The 13,409-nt window shown below is 39.6% G+C and overlaps 1 protein-coding gene across 4 annotated transcripts in view; it reads left to right on the top strand.

The window, feature by feature from the left end:
* The first annotated feature begins 24 nt into the window (after window positions 1–24).
* DARS2 (aspartyl-tRNA synthetase 2, mitochondrial) overlaps window positions 25–13,409 on the top strand; it is a 26,817-nt gene continuing 13,432 nt past the window's right edge. Inside the window, exons 1-12 of one of the 4 annotated variants that reach the window (XM_064594304.1) lie at window positions 25–162; window positions 595–760; window positions 1,373–1,472; window positions 3,499–3,565; window positions 4,337–4,438; window positions 4,995–5,111; window positions 6,926–7,049; window positions 7,748–7,794; window positions 8,547–8,653; window positions 9,600–9,669; window positions 11,067–11,246; window positions 12,296–12,403. In XM_064594304.1, coding sequence (XP_064450374.1) covers window positions 637–760; window positions 1,373–1,472; window positions 3,499–3,565; window positions 4,337–4,438; window positions 4,995–5,111; window positions 6,926–7,049; window positions 7,748–7,794; window positions 8,547–8,653; window positions 9,600–9,669; window positions 11,067–11,246; window positions 12,296–12,403 — 1,146 coding nt within the window. In that variant the 5' untranslated portion in view covers window positions 25–162; window positions 595–636. Of the gene's footprint in view, window positions 761–1,372; window positions 1,473–3,498; window positions 3,566–4,336; window positions 4,439–4,994; window positions 5,112–6,925; window positions 7,050–7,747; window positions 7,795–8,546; window positions 8,654–9,599; window positions 9,670–11,066; window positions 11,247–12,295; window positions 12,404–13,409 lie in introns of all 4 variants that reach the window. The other 3 variants (XM_064594305.1, XM_064594303.1, XM_045877432.3) reach the window with 3 other exon arrangements.

Here is a 13,409-nt window from a genome sequence, read left to right as displayed (position 1 = left end):
TCTGCTCTGATTGGTTGAATGCCTCCACCGTAACTTGAGCGCTCTCGGAGCCGAATGAGGAGCGCTTGGCTCTCAGCGGGGATACGGCTGTGGGTTCTGGACCTGAGGAGGTTTCGGGCTTGCTGGCCTTCCTCTTTCTGAAGACCCGAGGACGGCCACCAGGTCGGAGAGATTTAAAACCTGAGGCTGAGTTCCTTCTTGTTTTCCAAGTTCGGCCTGCGGGAACCTTCGGAGAAGCGTGGAAGGAAGGGAAGGGCGGGCAGTTGGTGGTCAACCCCTTCCGCCTCTGTATGGTCGCGGAGGAGTCCCACTCTGCCCTGCTGTCTGGAAGGTTCTCTCGGCTCTTCTGGGGCCGCAGTTCGGTTGGTTAGAAGTGGAAACTGATGCATTGGAGGTGGGAAAAGGCTCTTTCCCCTACCCGCTTCCCAAGGGCCCCGAAGAACTTGTAGATTTATCTAGTTTCTAGACACGTGTACTTGACTGTTCAGCGGAGAAGGGCTTAAATATTGGAGAAGAGAGCGAGAACAACTAGCATTTTAAGGGATTTGTGTGTATTTCCAAAAGTGACTTTTGATCATCATCCAACACCGGCAGCCTGGGATTCGTGAGCGTCTCTCGCCATCCTGCGGCTCCAACATGTTCTCCTGTTGGTTAAGTCGGCTATGCAGGGGTTTTTCCACACCCACCGGAAGGATCGCCCACCTGATCCGGGGTTCTCTCTCCAGAACGCTGGTGCTCGGTTCACAGAGGAGAACTCCAGGTGAAAGCAGTGAAGGGTTCTGTCCTCTTTAAACAGTACTTCCTCCTGGTCTCTGCAGTCAGAGTGCTCTTACTCCATTTTCCTGTAGTCTGAACTGGGTAGCCTTATGTGTAGAGGCAGATCATTCACTCTCCATTTCTTATAATGTAGATTTTTGTCTGGAGTTTTAAAAGTAACCGCGTGAATTCTGCTTTTAGCTGATGCTATTAATAAGCCTAAAAAATTCTTTCACATTTGAGAATGTTTTCTAGCGTGCAAGTGACTGGTTTCACTCTAGATTCATACCATCAAACCCGTTATTCCAAAACCTCATTTCATTTTGGAAAGGAATGTGCACTATTAAAAATAGGGTAATTTTAGGTCTCAATGCAAATGCTACGTGATCAAAGTTTAGATTTCCTAACACAGGGCAAAAATTTACAGTAAGACTGTTAATTCACTTGGCTTTTGACACATTTGCAGCTAAATTAAATAGTGACTGAATCAAATTACATACTTCAACTTTATGAATTTCATTCATTGTCATGAAATACTTAAGATGATATAATTTGAGCGTCTTTATTTTCAAGCAGTTTGCAAATCATATGTTTTTAATCTTGCTTTCCTTTAAAGAATTCAGTAGCTTTGTTGCTCGGACCAACACGTGTGGAGAGTTGCGTTCTTCTCACTTAGGCCAAGAAGTCATTTTGTGTGGATGGATTCAATACCGAAGGTAAACTGGCTTAGAATACCTGGTGGTTAGGGGTGACTGGGTGGCTGGGTCCATTACGCTTTCAGCTCTTGATTTCCGCTCAGGTCATGATCTCAAGGCCGTGAGATAGAGCACCAAGATGGGATCCGCCTGCTTAAGATACTCTTTCTGCCCCTCCCACCCCCCCAAAAAAAAGAATGCCTGGAGATTGTTTTCCCTCAGTCAGTTCCAAACTTTTATTAATTTTCAATCACTCAGAACAACAAAAGCTTTTCAACTCCTGCAGGATTCTCAGAATTCACTGAGTTTTCAGATTTGTTTTGAAAGACCCAAACAGAATCACTGGAGTGGCATCTGTTGAAGGGTGTGATAACAGTGTGTTCCACCAGTGGATTGAAATGTCCCTTAGCTTACTCGAGTTGAAGAGTTCCGAGGACCAGTAATTGGGAGTGGGCCACCTGGTAAGCTTCAGTAGCATGAAAAAGCTTATTTTATTCTAAATTTAGGTAGAGAAAAAGCGTAAAAACACGAACAGTGATTCCTTAAGATTAAAGCCCATTTTGTTGTTCATCTCTATATTCCAGCACATACCTGAATAGTACATTAATTAACAGTGAAGAGCTCCAAAATACATAGACTGTGTGGCCTTCCTGAAGAATATGTTCCATATGGGTGGATATTTGACCCATAAATTTGGTGATTTCTGAACTCAAAATCTGAAGAGGTTTTCTGTACCTCTTCCTGGTACTAAGGATAGTATGAGAAATGCAGGTTGAACGCTAAAATGTTCGGATTTGGGAGACCTTTTTGATGGTTTATAGAAGTATTAGTAGTTGGACCACCTCTAGAAAATTGTAGTTTTTATCTTTTAAGAAAAGAGTTTATAGAGACACCTGGGTGGCTCAGTCGGTTAAGTGTCTGCCTTCAGGTCAGGTCATGGTCCCCGGGGTCCTGGGATCGAGCCCCGAATCAGGCTCCCTACTCAGCGGGGAACCTGCTTCTCCCTCTCCCTCTGCCACTCTCCCCAACTCGTGCTCTCTCTCGCTTGCTCTCTCTCAAGTAAATAAATAAAATCTTCTTAAAAAAAGTTTATATTGTGGGGCGCCTGGGTGGCTCAGTCGGTTGAGCGGCTGCCTTCGGCTCGGGTCGTGATCCCAGAGTTCTGGGATCGAGCCCCACATCGGGCTGCCTGCTCAGTGGAGAGCCTGCTTCTCCCTCTCCCTTTGCCTGCCTCTCTGCCTACTTGTGCTTTCTCTCTCTCTCTGTCAAATAAATAAATAAAATCTTAAAAAAAAAGTTTATATTGCTATATTTCAAAAATTTATATTGCTATAATTGGATATTTCTCATATCCTAAAATATTTGTGGATTTTAATACATGAAAAGTTTCCAAATTTAATAAAATTTTCTTATAAAGACTTAAGCCAATGAAAATTAAAAGTTTGCCTTTTACTGACAAGCCATCTGGATAACTTTAGTAAGCTGAATATATAACCAGTAAAAATTGAAATTGAAAATGAAAAGCCTGGGGTGCCTGGTTGGCTCAGTGGGAGTGTGTGCAACTCTGGATCTCAGGGTTGTGAGTTCGAGCCCTGCTTGTGGCATGGAGTTTACTTAAAAATTTTTTAAAAAACAGGAGCACCTGGGTGGCTCAGTCGGTTGAGTGGCTGCCTTCGGCTCAGGTCATGATCCTGGAGTCCTGGGATAAGCCCCATGTTGGGCTCCCTGCTCAGCAGGGATCCTGCTTCTCCTCCTCCCTCTGCTGCTCCCCCTGCTTGTGCTTTCTCTCAAATAAATAGATAAAATCTTTTTTAGAAAATTTTAAAAATAGATGATTAAGAAAATAACAAATGCAAAGTCTGGGGTTTTTTCCGTTAATAAGCTACATAGATAATTGCATGAATGTAGCACATAATGAAAACACATAATTATTATAAAAAGAACGTGGGAAATTGCATGGATTTTTGTTTGTTTAATTTGTTTTGCCTCCTTAAAATTTTGGGCTCAGAGATTTTGGCCTTACATGTTCATTTTCTTCATTGATCAGGCAAAACATCTTCCTGGTCCTGAGAGATTTCCATGGGCTTGTTCAAGTTGTCATTCCCCAGGAGGAGGTAATAGAAGGTTTCCTACTGTTATCTGAAAGTCTCTCTGATGCTATGCTTAGTATGTTGGTTAAGTATTTGTGTGTGTGTGTGATGAAATGTTCCTGGAATAATACATACATATCTGGTAACATTGGCAAACTCTGGGAAAGGCAACTTTTTACGGTATATCTATTTATACCCTTTGAATTTTGAGCCACGTTTACGGTACCACCTGCTCAAAAAAAAATTAGCATTAAAATTAGGTAAAATAGCTCTCATCATGCTTGTTGAGCTATATTGGTTTCTCTTGTGGTAATGTTTACAAATGCTTTATACCTAAGAAATGTGTGATTTACTCAGTTCTTAGTCTTTGAAGTAAGTAAAGAGCAATGAATTATCTTTCAGGGATCAGGATCCAGAGACGAGCATAGCTAACCCAGGAGAATTCCTTTCAGTTGGACTCCATTATTTCTATTGGATGTAACTGCCCCTAAGACTAACTCTGGAGACAGTTGCCTTAAAAGTATGTAGGAATTGTTTCCATCAATCATTTTTCCCCTTATTTTCCTTTAAGGAAAACATTCTAAAACCCTTAACAGGTTTACCTGCTGTATTATGTGGAGTCAAAATGGCAATGCAATTTACCAAATTCTTTAAGAAAGTCATTAAGGGCAGCCCCAGTATTTATGGCAATTAAGCTATGAGTGTTAATATTTTTCTAAACCATAGACTGCGGTAACTACATATTCCTCTACATTCATTTGTTTGTCGGAACTGTTTTTCTCTCTCATTCTGTAGTCAGCTGCTTCTGTGAAGAAGATTTTGTGTGAAGCCCCTGTGGAATCTGTGGTGCAAGTGTCTGGGACAGTAATTTCCCGACCTCCAGGACAAGAGAATCCAGTTAGTAGTTAAGAAGCGGTCTATGTAAATTTTACCTGTATATGTGTGCACTCTACACATTTAGGCAACAGACACCGAGCACCTATTAGACATCAGGCACTAAGATTTCTGCAGGTTCCACAAATGAACCTACAGATTCCAAAATCTTCACTACAAACACACCAATGTGCACAGGCATGTTAAGACATCTGTCAGTGAGCACATCGACCACAGATATGCGTAAGAATGTCAAAATCAGGGGCGCCTGGGTGGCTCAGTCGTTAAGTGTCTGCCTTCAGCTCAGGTCATTATCCCCGGGTCCTGGGATTGAGCCCCGCATCGGGCTCCCTGCTCCGCGGGAAGCCTGCTTCTCTCTCTCCCACTTCGCCTGCTTGTGTTCCCTCTCTCGCTGTGTCTCTCTGAAAAAAAAAAAAAAGGTCAAAATCACGCACAGACATTGATGCTTTAGACTACACGCCATACGCACCCTCACATTTTACATATGTAAGTAAATGCATGCGTTTTACAAATGATCACTGTGTACAGGTCCTGATGAGTGATTTTTTTTTAAAAATAGGTCTTTTCTTCTCTCTTTAAGAAAATGCCAACAGGTGAGATCGAAATCAAAGTTAAAACAGCTGAACTTCTGAATTCCTGCAAGAAGCTGCCCTTTGAAATTAAGGACTTTGTGAAGGTGCCATCCTCTGTTATTAATAAAATAGAGTATCTAGAAAATGTTGGTAACCGGTAAAGTGTTTTCAGAGTTTTTTAAAGAAAAACTAACTTCTACAAAATTAAGCATTTTTTTGTGGACCTATCGTGAAGTGTTCTGTTCTGTGCTGTTCTGAAGTAAGCCATTGCAGTTCCTAAACACCTAGGCTGCTTTTTCAGACAGCTCGAAACATGGGTCTACCTTTAAGACTTGAGGTGGTGTTTTCAGGTTTTTTTGTTGCTGTTTTATACTTTGAAAGGAAATTTGTGTCTAGCTTGGAAATAGCCAGACGGCATAGGAGATCCTGCATCTATTAACTTTCAGGCTCTAACAGTGATAAAATGTTTGCTTGACTTCGCAAGCATATAAATCTGATTACTGTATTTTAGGATGTACTTTGCCCAAGTTTGAGGGGTTGCCGAAGCTAAATAGCTCTGGGTGAGTGTACCCTGATAATCTGCAGCTTTGAAACAATTATCTACAGTTGAAGATGTTTATACATCTAATTTGTAAACTGATCTACACAACGGTTTTTAAATTAACTGTATGGCCACTTAGTGTCACATTTAAATTCTCAGTACTTAATCTTTTAATTAGAAAAAGCAATATAATTATCTGGTTGACCTTTCTGTGGCGGGAGAGAAAAGGAAATATACAGTTTTCCCCAGCTAAGCTTTCAGAAAGAAATGACAGTTCTACTTCTGGTTAAAAAGTTGTCAGAACAGGGCACCTGGGTGGCTCAGTCGTTAAGCGTCTGCCTTTGGCTCAGGTCATGATCCCAGGGTCCTGGGATCGAGCCCCGCATCGGGCTCCCTGCTCCGCAGGGAGCCTGCTTCTCCCTCTCCCCCTTCCCCTGCTTGTGTTCCCTCTCTCGCTGGTCTCTCTCAAATAAATAAGTAAAATCTTTAAAAAAAAAAGTCAGCACAGAGAGCTGCAGAGATGTACAGCTTTGAAAATAAGCAAACCTTCTTACCGATTTCTACTAGTACAACAGTGGGGGGGTTTCCTTGCATTTCTCACACCTGTACTCCCACTTAGGTGATAATGTCATAGCTATTTTTACTCTTGTGTATTTTTTTTTAAGATTTTATTTATTGGGCGCCTGGGTGGCTCAGTCGGTTAAGCGACTGCCTTCGGCTCAGGTCATGATCCTGGAGGCCCGGGATCGAGTCCCGCATCGGGCTTCCTGCTTGGCAGGGAGTCTGCTTCGTCCTCTGACCCTCCCCCCTCTCATGTGCTCTCTCTCTCTCTCTCATTCTCTCTGTCTCAAATAAATAAATAAAATCTTAAAAAAAAAAAAAGATTTTATTTATTTATTTATTTGAGAGAGAACGAGCAGGGGGAATGGCAGAGAAGAGAAGCTCAGTATGGATCCCGACACGGGGCTCGATCCCAGGACCGCGGGATCATGACCAGAGCCAAAGGCAGATGCTTAACCTACTGAGCTACCCAGGCACCCCTACTCTGGTGTATATTTTTAAATGATCTTTGAAGTCTTTAAATGTATTTTTCAAGACTCAACTATGGGCTTAAATAAATGGATAAATGTTTAGTGAGGGTAGGCAAATTTCAGTCAGTGAAGGGCGATGTTAATAATAAAGAAGAGTTAAAAAAACGTAAAATCTATGCTAGTAACAAACTTAGAGGCTGTAGGAATTAAGGATGGTGTTGTATTCGCAAATAGTGGAAACTAAAGATAGAACTGAAGTTTTTGAAAATCCACGCTCTGTATTAAAGTTAATATCTCTTTAATATTCAAAGAATATTTAAACATTAAAATCTTTCAATTTGTTTAGAAAACAGAGGCTCTTCGTTTGCAGTATCGCTACTTAGACTTGCGTAGTTTCCAAATGCAGTATAACCTGCGACTGAGGTCCCAGATGGTCATGAAAATGCGGGAGTATCTCTGTAATCTACACGGTAAAGGACATGCCTAAATGTTCTTTAGAACTTTTCAGCATCTTCTTTTGTTTTATTCAGCATTTTATTGTATCTCTCTTTAGCATCATTGGGTCAGAAGTTGCCAGAGCTCTGGAATTCACTTAATGTGTAAAGCAGTTTTTGAAAAAAAGGTGATTTCCAGTGTTTTGTCCTAGAGCATAATTTGGTAACTTAGAACATAATTTAGTTCTACTAGGTCCCAAATACAGTCTTTTAAAGATATTGCATTGAAGGTAGAAAAGCCCTTTGGTTGTTATTTATGAGTTTTCTTAATTTTTTATCACGCTTATACTAATTTGTTAGGAGCTCAGAAATGTCCTATGAATTAAACTAGACTCTTCAATCAGTCCTGGAGGTTTTTCTACTATGTTTGAGTTATTTTTGCTATCCTAGCAGAACATCTAGAAAATGAAAACAGTTCAGTAAACAAGAATCCATCAAACAGTTGGAATTATTTCATGACAAAAGTGTCACTTTATGAGCCAAATAGGGTTTTATGAAAATCCTCAGCTTCTGTCTTGGATGTGTGGAAATCAGCATTCAGTAGGCTTGGTAACTTCTTTCAGTCAAAATTCCTAATTAAAATGTAGCCTCAGATTTGATTTGTTGAACTGTACCCTAGACAACATACTTGACAAATTCCTATCTAGTAATTTCTGATGCTTCTCTCTTTTTAGGATTTGTGGATATAGAAACACCAACATTGTTTAAGAGGACTCCTGGGGTATGTATATCCCTTAAATCAGCCTACTAATAATGTCCTATTAGTTCTGAAATAGGACCACTTTGTTTTTATATTCATGTGGCTGTATTTTTTTCATGTATTTTATTATTTCACAATGATCACATTAACTAGGTTTTGTTAAGAGTTGAGAAAATTATATGGGTCAGTATTTTGAGTCAGAACACTTTTATTCTACATGAGTTTTCTTTCCCTTGAGGTTTATAAATGCAAATCAATAATGAATTCTTTCCTTAAAAATAAACCCCTTGTGGGGTGCCTAGCTGGCTCAGTCAGGAGAGCATGTGACTCTTGATCTCAGACTTGTGAGTTCAAGCCCCAAATGGGGTATAGAGATTACTTAAATAAATAAAAAAAACTTAAAAGAAAATAAACTCCTTGATCAATAAGAATTGACATTTCTAAACATTGATATTTATACAGTCCATGGACTTTTATAAAAACATAGTTTTAAAAAGCAGTTAGCAATTATTAGATAGGAATTGCACAAAATTCTTTCAGCTCATAACAGAATTGGGAATTCATTTCAACAAGCACGCATTTATTACTTACCATGTACAAACATTGTTAGAAGCCTACTGTGTGCAAGCCTTTTGGGGGACTAAAAGATGAGCAAGAGATGATCTCTGTCATTTGCTCTTTAGTTAACTTCATTGATGAGCTGAAGTATCACCTTCCACCAGGTCTTAGGTCCAGGTTTTTTTAACAATATTTCTGCTCTCCTCTCATTAAAGGGTGCAAAAGAGTTTGTAATACCATCCAGGGAACCTGGAAAGTTTTATTGTCTCCCTCAGAGTCCTCAACAGTTTAAACAGCTTCTGATGGTTGGTGGTGTAGACAGGTGAGCCTTCTGTATGTTAGTAGTAAGTTGTCAGAAAAAGAAAGGGGAGGAAGGTGGGGAGGAAAAAAGGAAACACAAAGTTATCTGATCTCTTAAAAGAAGTTAGAAAATGTATGAGCATTTGGAAAACACTTGTTAAAAACCCTAAACATTTGTAGTCATTATTTAGTAAAGATGTATTGGGTGGCCGCCATGTGCAAAGCTCTATGCTAGTAGATGTGCAGGGAATTAAAAACAAAAAAGGAAAGGTCTTAGGAGTGCCTGGGTGACTCAGTTGGTTAAGTGTCTGACTCTTGATCTTGGCTCATATCTTGATCTCGGGGTTGTAAGTTCAAGCCCTGAGTTGGGCTCCAAGGTGGGCATGGAGCCTACCTAAAAAGAGAGAGAGAAAGAAAGAAAGCAAGCAAGAAAGAAAAGGTTTTGCTGTCCAGGAGTTAATGAATGTAGTAAGACAGAATAGGGTAATAAATAAATAAACCAACTGCCAACTATGATAGAACCCAAAAATAAGTTTGTTGAAGGTTGCAAACTAGGTATTGTTTGGGGAAATATTAAAAAAACTTTGTGAGCAAGGCCTTTTGGGACAGTGCTGCATCTCAGCAGATGAAGATGAGAATGGAAATGGCATAGCACAAAAAAGCTCAAGTGTAGTCATGGATCAATAAGTATTTTGATTTGGTCAGAGCAAAAGAGTATATATAAAGAAGCATAAGTGCCTTGCATGCCAATCTATTGTATATTTTTAAAACAATGTATAGAATATTAGTTTCTTATGGGTCTACTGTATATCTGATTAGATTAGAGCATCATAAAGAATTTTAAAATTTCTTATGTCCTTTAGGTACCATTATTAACTTATTTCGTAGACTGCACTACCATGAACTTCTGGGGAAAAGTGTGTGTATCTTCCTATCATGACTCAATTCATACTATTTTTCAATTGTAGATATTTTCAGGTTGCCCGATGTTACCGAGATGAAGGTTCAAGACCAGACCGACAGCCTGAGTTTACTCAGGTACTAAGTTATATTCACTTTTGTCTCTTACTCAGTCATCCTTGTGCCAGCCAAGTGGTTCCAGACCGGGCAGTAATTTTATATATAGGCAGACCTTGTTTTGTTGTACTTCGCTTTATTGTGCTTCGCAGACATTGCATTATTTACTGATTGAAGGTTTGTGGCAACCCTTCAGAGCAAGTGGATCAGCACCATTTTTCCAACAGCATTTGCTCCCTTTGTGTCTCTATGTCATGTTTTGGTAATTCTTACAATATTTCAAACTTTTTCATTATTATATTTGTTTTGGTGATCTGTGATCAGTGATTGTGATTCACTGAAAGCTCAGATGATGTTAGTATTTTCTAGCAATAAAGTATTTTTTAATAAAGGTACATACATTTTTTGACAATGTTATTGCACACTTAATAGACTACAGTATAGGATAAACATAACTTTTATAGGCACTGCAAAACCAAAAAATTAATTTGACTCACTTTATTGTGATTATGCTTTATTGCAGCAGTCTGGAACCAAACCTGCAAGAGCTCTAGTGTATGCCAGCGCTTTACTTCTCATTACATTTTATCCATCAGATATTTAATTAAACTAACCTGCAGTTGAGACACTGTTTAATTTTTGATCCATTTCATGTGTCCTTTTTATAACACGTATGGTCATCAACTAAGAAATGCCAAAGATTCCTGCAGTGTTTTAATGGTCGTTGCTAGGATAAAATTCTTTAAAACAAATCTCTTGTACATTAAGAACCAAGAATTCTGGGGCGCCTGGGTGGCTCTACCGTTAAGCGTCTGCCTTCAGCTCAGGTCATGATCCCAGGGTCCTGGAATCGAGCCCCGCATCGGGCTCCTCGGCGGGAAGCCTGCATCTCCTTCTCCCACTCCCCCTGCTTGTGTTCCTTCTCTCGCTATGTCTCTCTCTGTCAAATAAATAAAATCTTAAAAAAAAAAAAAGAACCAAGAATTCTGTATGTTGGTATTTAATCTGTCTAATCTTTAGACTCATCAAAGCTGTCATGATTTGGTTTTTATGTGATAGCGTGTTAATCAAAGTGGTGAAGCGCAAAAATCATAAGCTTTGGAGTTGGACAAACCTGGGATCAAGTGTAATTTCACTACTTATTAAGTGCATGTACACAGGCAAGTTACAAAGCCTCTCTGAGCCTTAAGCCATGAGGAGAGTGATGGGAACTAAACAAGTTGATATATATAAAGCCTTAGAATAATGCCTAACACAAAACAGATGTACAGTAACATTTATCCTCCCAACCCACACCCATGTATTAAGTATTTATGTGCAGAATCCTATGGTAACTTGAAACCAGAGGAATGTATAAATACGTACATATTAATATTGTGGCTATTCAAGTTAGTTTCCATATGTTATTTTGGTTTCAGATTGACATAGAGATGTCTTTTGTAGACCAGACCGGAATCCGGAGCCTAATTGAGGGCCTGCTCCAGTATTCCTGGCCCAATGACAAAGATCCTCTAGTGGTTCCTTTTCCTTCTATGACTTTTGTTGAGGCATTGGCCAGCTATGGAACGGATAAACCTGACACTCGCTTTGGGATGAAGGTACTTCTCTTCACTTTTCCAGGACTCTGTCCCACCATACTCTTGCAGTTTTTTAAACCACTTTGAAATTTACAACCAGTTACACACATTGTTATATCATATTTTTTTGTTGTTACTTTAGCTTGTTATCAAGCTATAGCAAGAGAGAATAAAAGCATGTTAGCACTACAGTACTTTTGTCCTATCTCCTATGCTCCTAGACCATTTCCAAGAATAAGGTTCTTGCCATAAGGTTTTTATTACTGACAACTTATTAATTATATGGACATGAATGACCACTTGAAAGGGGGGAAAAAAACCTATTCTTTCCTCTTCAATTTTTCTTAAGCTAAAATGGCACTTGGAAGGCAAATGATTAAGAGTTATTCTTTTTCCCTAGCCTATAAAGAGCTCAAACATGGAAATGTTTATTCAAACTAGTAAGATCTGTACATATTTTAACTAGGGGTAAGAGTAGAATTTATATAAAGCAGTTTCCATTAGCAAGCCTCTCATTATTTGCTCTTAGAAAGCAGTGGCCCTTCATGTCTATAATGCTGGTGGCATTTCCCTATCTCAGTTCTCAGTGCAAATTCCTTAGAAATCGAAGTTCCACTTCATCTATAAATAGGCAGTGCTTGATTCTTGGGATGAAAAAATATACAAAATGTTCTAACTGCCTACTTAGAGCTGCCAACTTAACCACTCCTTATTTCTTCTTCTGTAATCTAGAATAGTGGTGCTTAAGTCAGACTTCTTAGGTTAGGTTCTGGCTCTGTGTTATCTTGGCCGAGTTACTTTCTTCTCTGTGCTTGGTTTCTTCCTGTATTACATGGGGATAATGAGAGTGCATATCTCATACTCTTGTTGTACTGATTAAATGAATTAATGATGAATAATACATTAGTAGATTAACCCCTGTCGTAGTGCTCAACCCAGTAAAAACTGATGGTGCTCTGTAAACATTAACTTAGTAAGATCTACTTGCTTCTTTAGAATCTTGTTTGTAAAATTTTTTGAGATAAAAATTACTTCACATTTAGTTACCTTTTTTTGTTGCTGTTTTATAGATCGTAGATATTAGTGATATGTTCAGAAACACAGAGGTTGGATTTCTTCAAGATGCACTTAGTAAACCCCAAGGAGCCGTCAAAGCCATATGTATCTCTGAAGGAGCAGTAAGTGACTCGCAGTTCTGTTTCTCTAGGATGTATATTTGGGAAGTAAATATGTTCAATGTTCAACACTGGCACATTTAAACTTCAAGAAGAACAATTCTTTTTTTAAGAATATATATTTTTAGGGCGCCTGGGTGGCTCAGTTGGTTAAGCGACTGCTTTTGGCTCAGGTCATGATCCTGGAGTCCCGGGATCGAGTTCCACATCGGGCTCCCTGCTCGGCGGGGAGTCTGCTTCTCCCTCTGACCCTCCTCCCTCTCATGCTCTCTGTCTCTTATTCTCTCTCTCGCAAATAAATAAAATCTTTAAAATATATATATATTTTTTTAGGGGCGCCTGGGTGGCTCAGTCAGTTAAGTGTCCAACTCCTGATTTCGGGTCAGGTCATGATCTTAGGGTCCTGAGATTGAGCCCCACATCAGACTCTGCACTGAGCGTGGAGCCTGCTTGAGATTCTCTCTCTGTCTCCTTCTACCCCTCCCCTCTCTCTAAAAAAAGAAAGAAAAAGAATATATATTTTAAAACAGTGTCCCTGAAACTATAAGTAGAGAATAAAACCCTGTTGTGAGTGTGAATTTACACTCAAGATCTAGAGTTTTTGTCTTTCTTTTAAAAAATTCTGTAAAGTACTCCTCTACTTCATTTGCCATCATTCCCACCAGTGATGAGCATGAAATAGTGTTCATATGTCCTCCAGCCTCAGTTTATCCAAAGGCTCCCAGCCCATATCAGCTCCAGCATCACCCTTGCATGTTGTTCTGGGTCTTCAGAGATCCCTGGTCTCAGTTGCATTCAACTGCATTAATAACAGTGGGAGGGCCAGGAGGTGGAGCTGTGAAAAGCAAAAGGGAGGGGACGTTAGGGTGGGAGAAAGAGTGGCCGGGCTAGGCAACCCCTGACTCTGAGATGGTGAAACACGTCTGTTTTCCATAGTTACCACACCTGCTTAGAACAGAATTTGAGAAGAGTTCCAGAAGGACTTTGAACAAAATTACTATTTTGAAAG

Source organism: Mirounga angustirostris, unplaced genomic scaffold, assembly GCF_029215605.1.
Source record: "Mirounga angustirostris isolate CCGP_5_RB_7025 unplaced genomic scaffold, mMirAng1.0.hap1 SCAF_6, whole genome shotgun sequence".
In the NCBI taxonomy this organism is placed as follows: domain Eukaryota; kingdom Metazoa; phylum Chordata; class Mammalia; order Carnivora; family Phocidae; genus Mirounga; species Mirounga angustirostris.
Note: the sequence above shows the minus strand (reverse complement) of the source record. Positions and strands in the feature narration are given on the sequence as shown.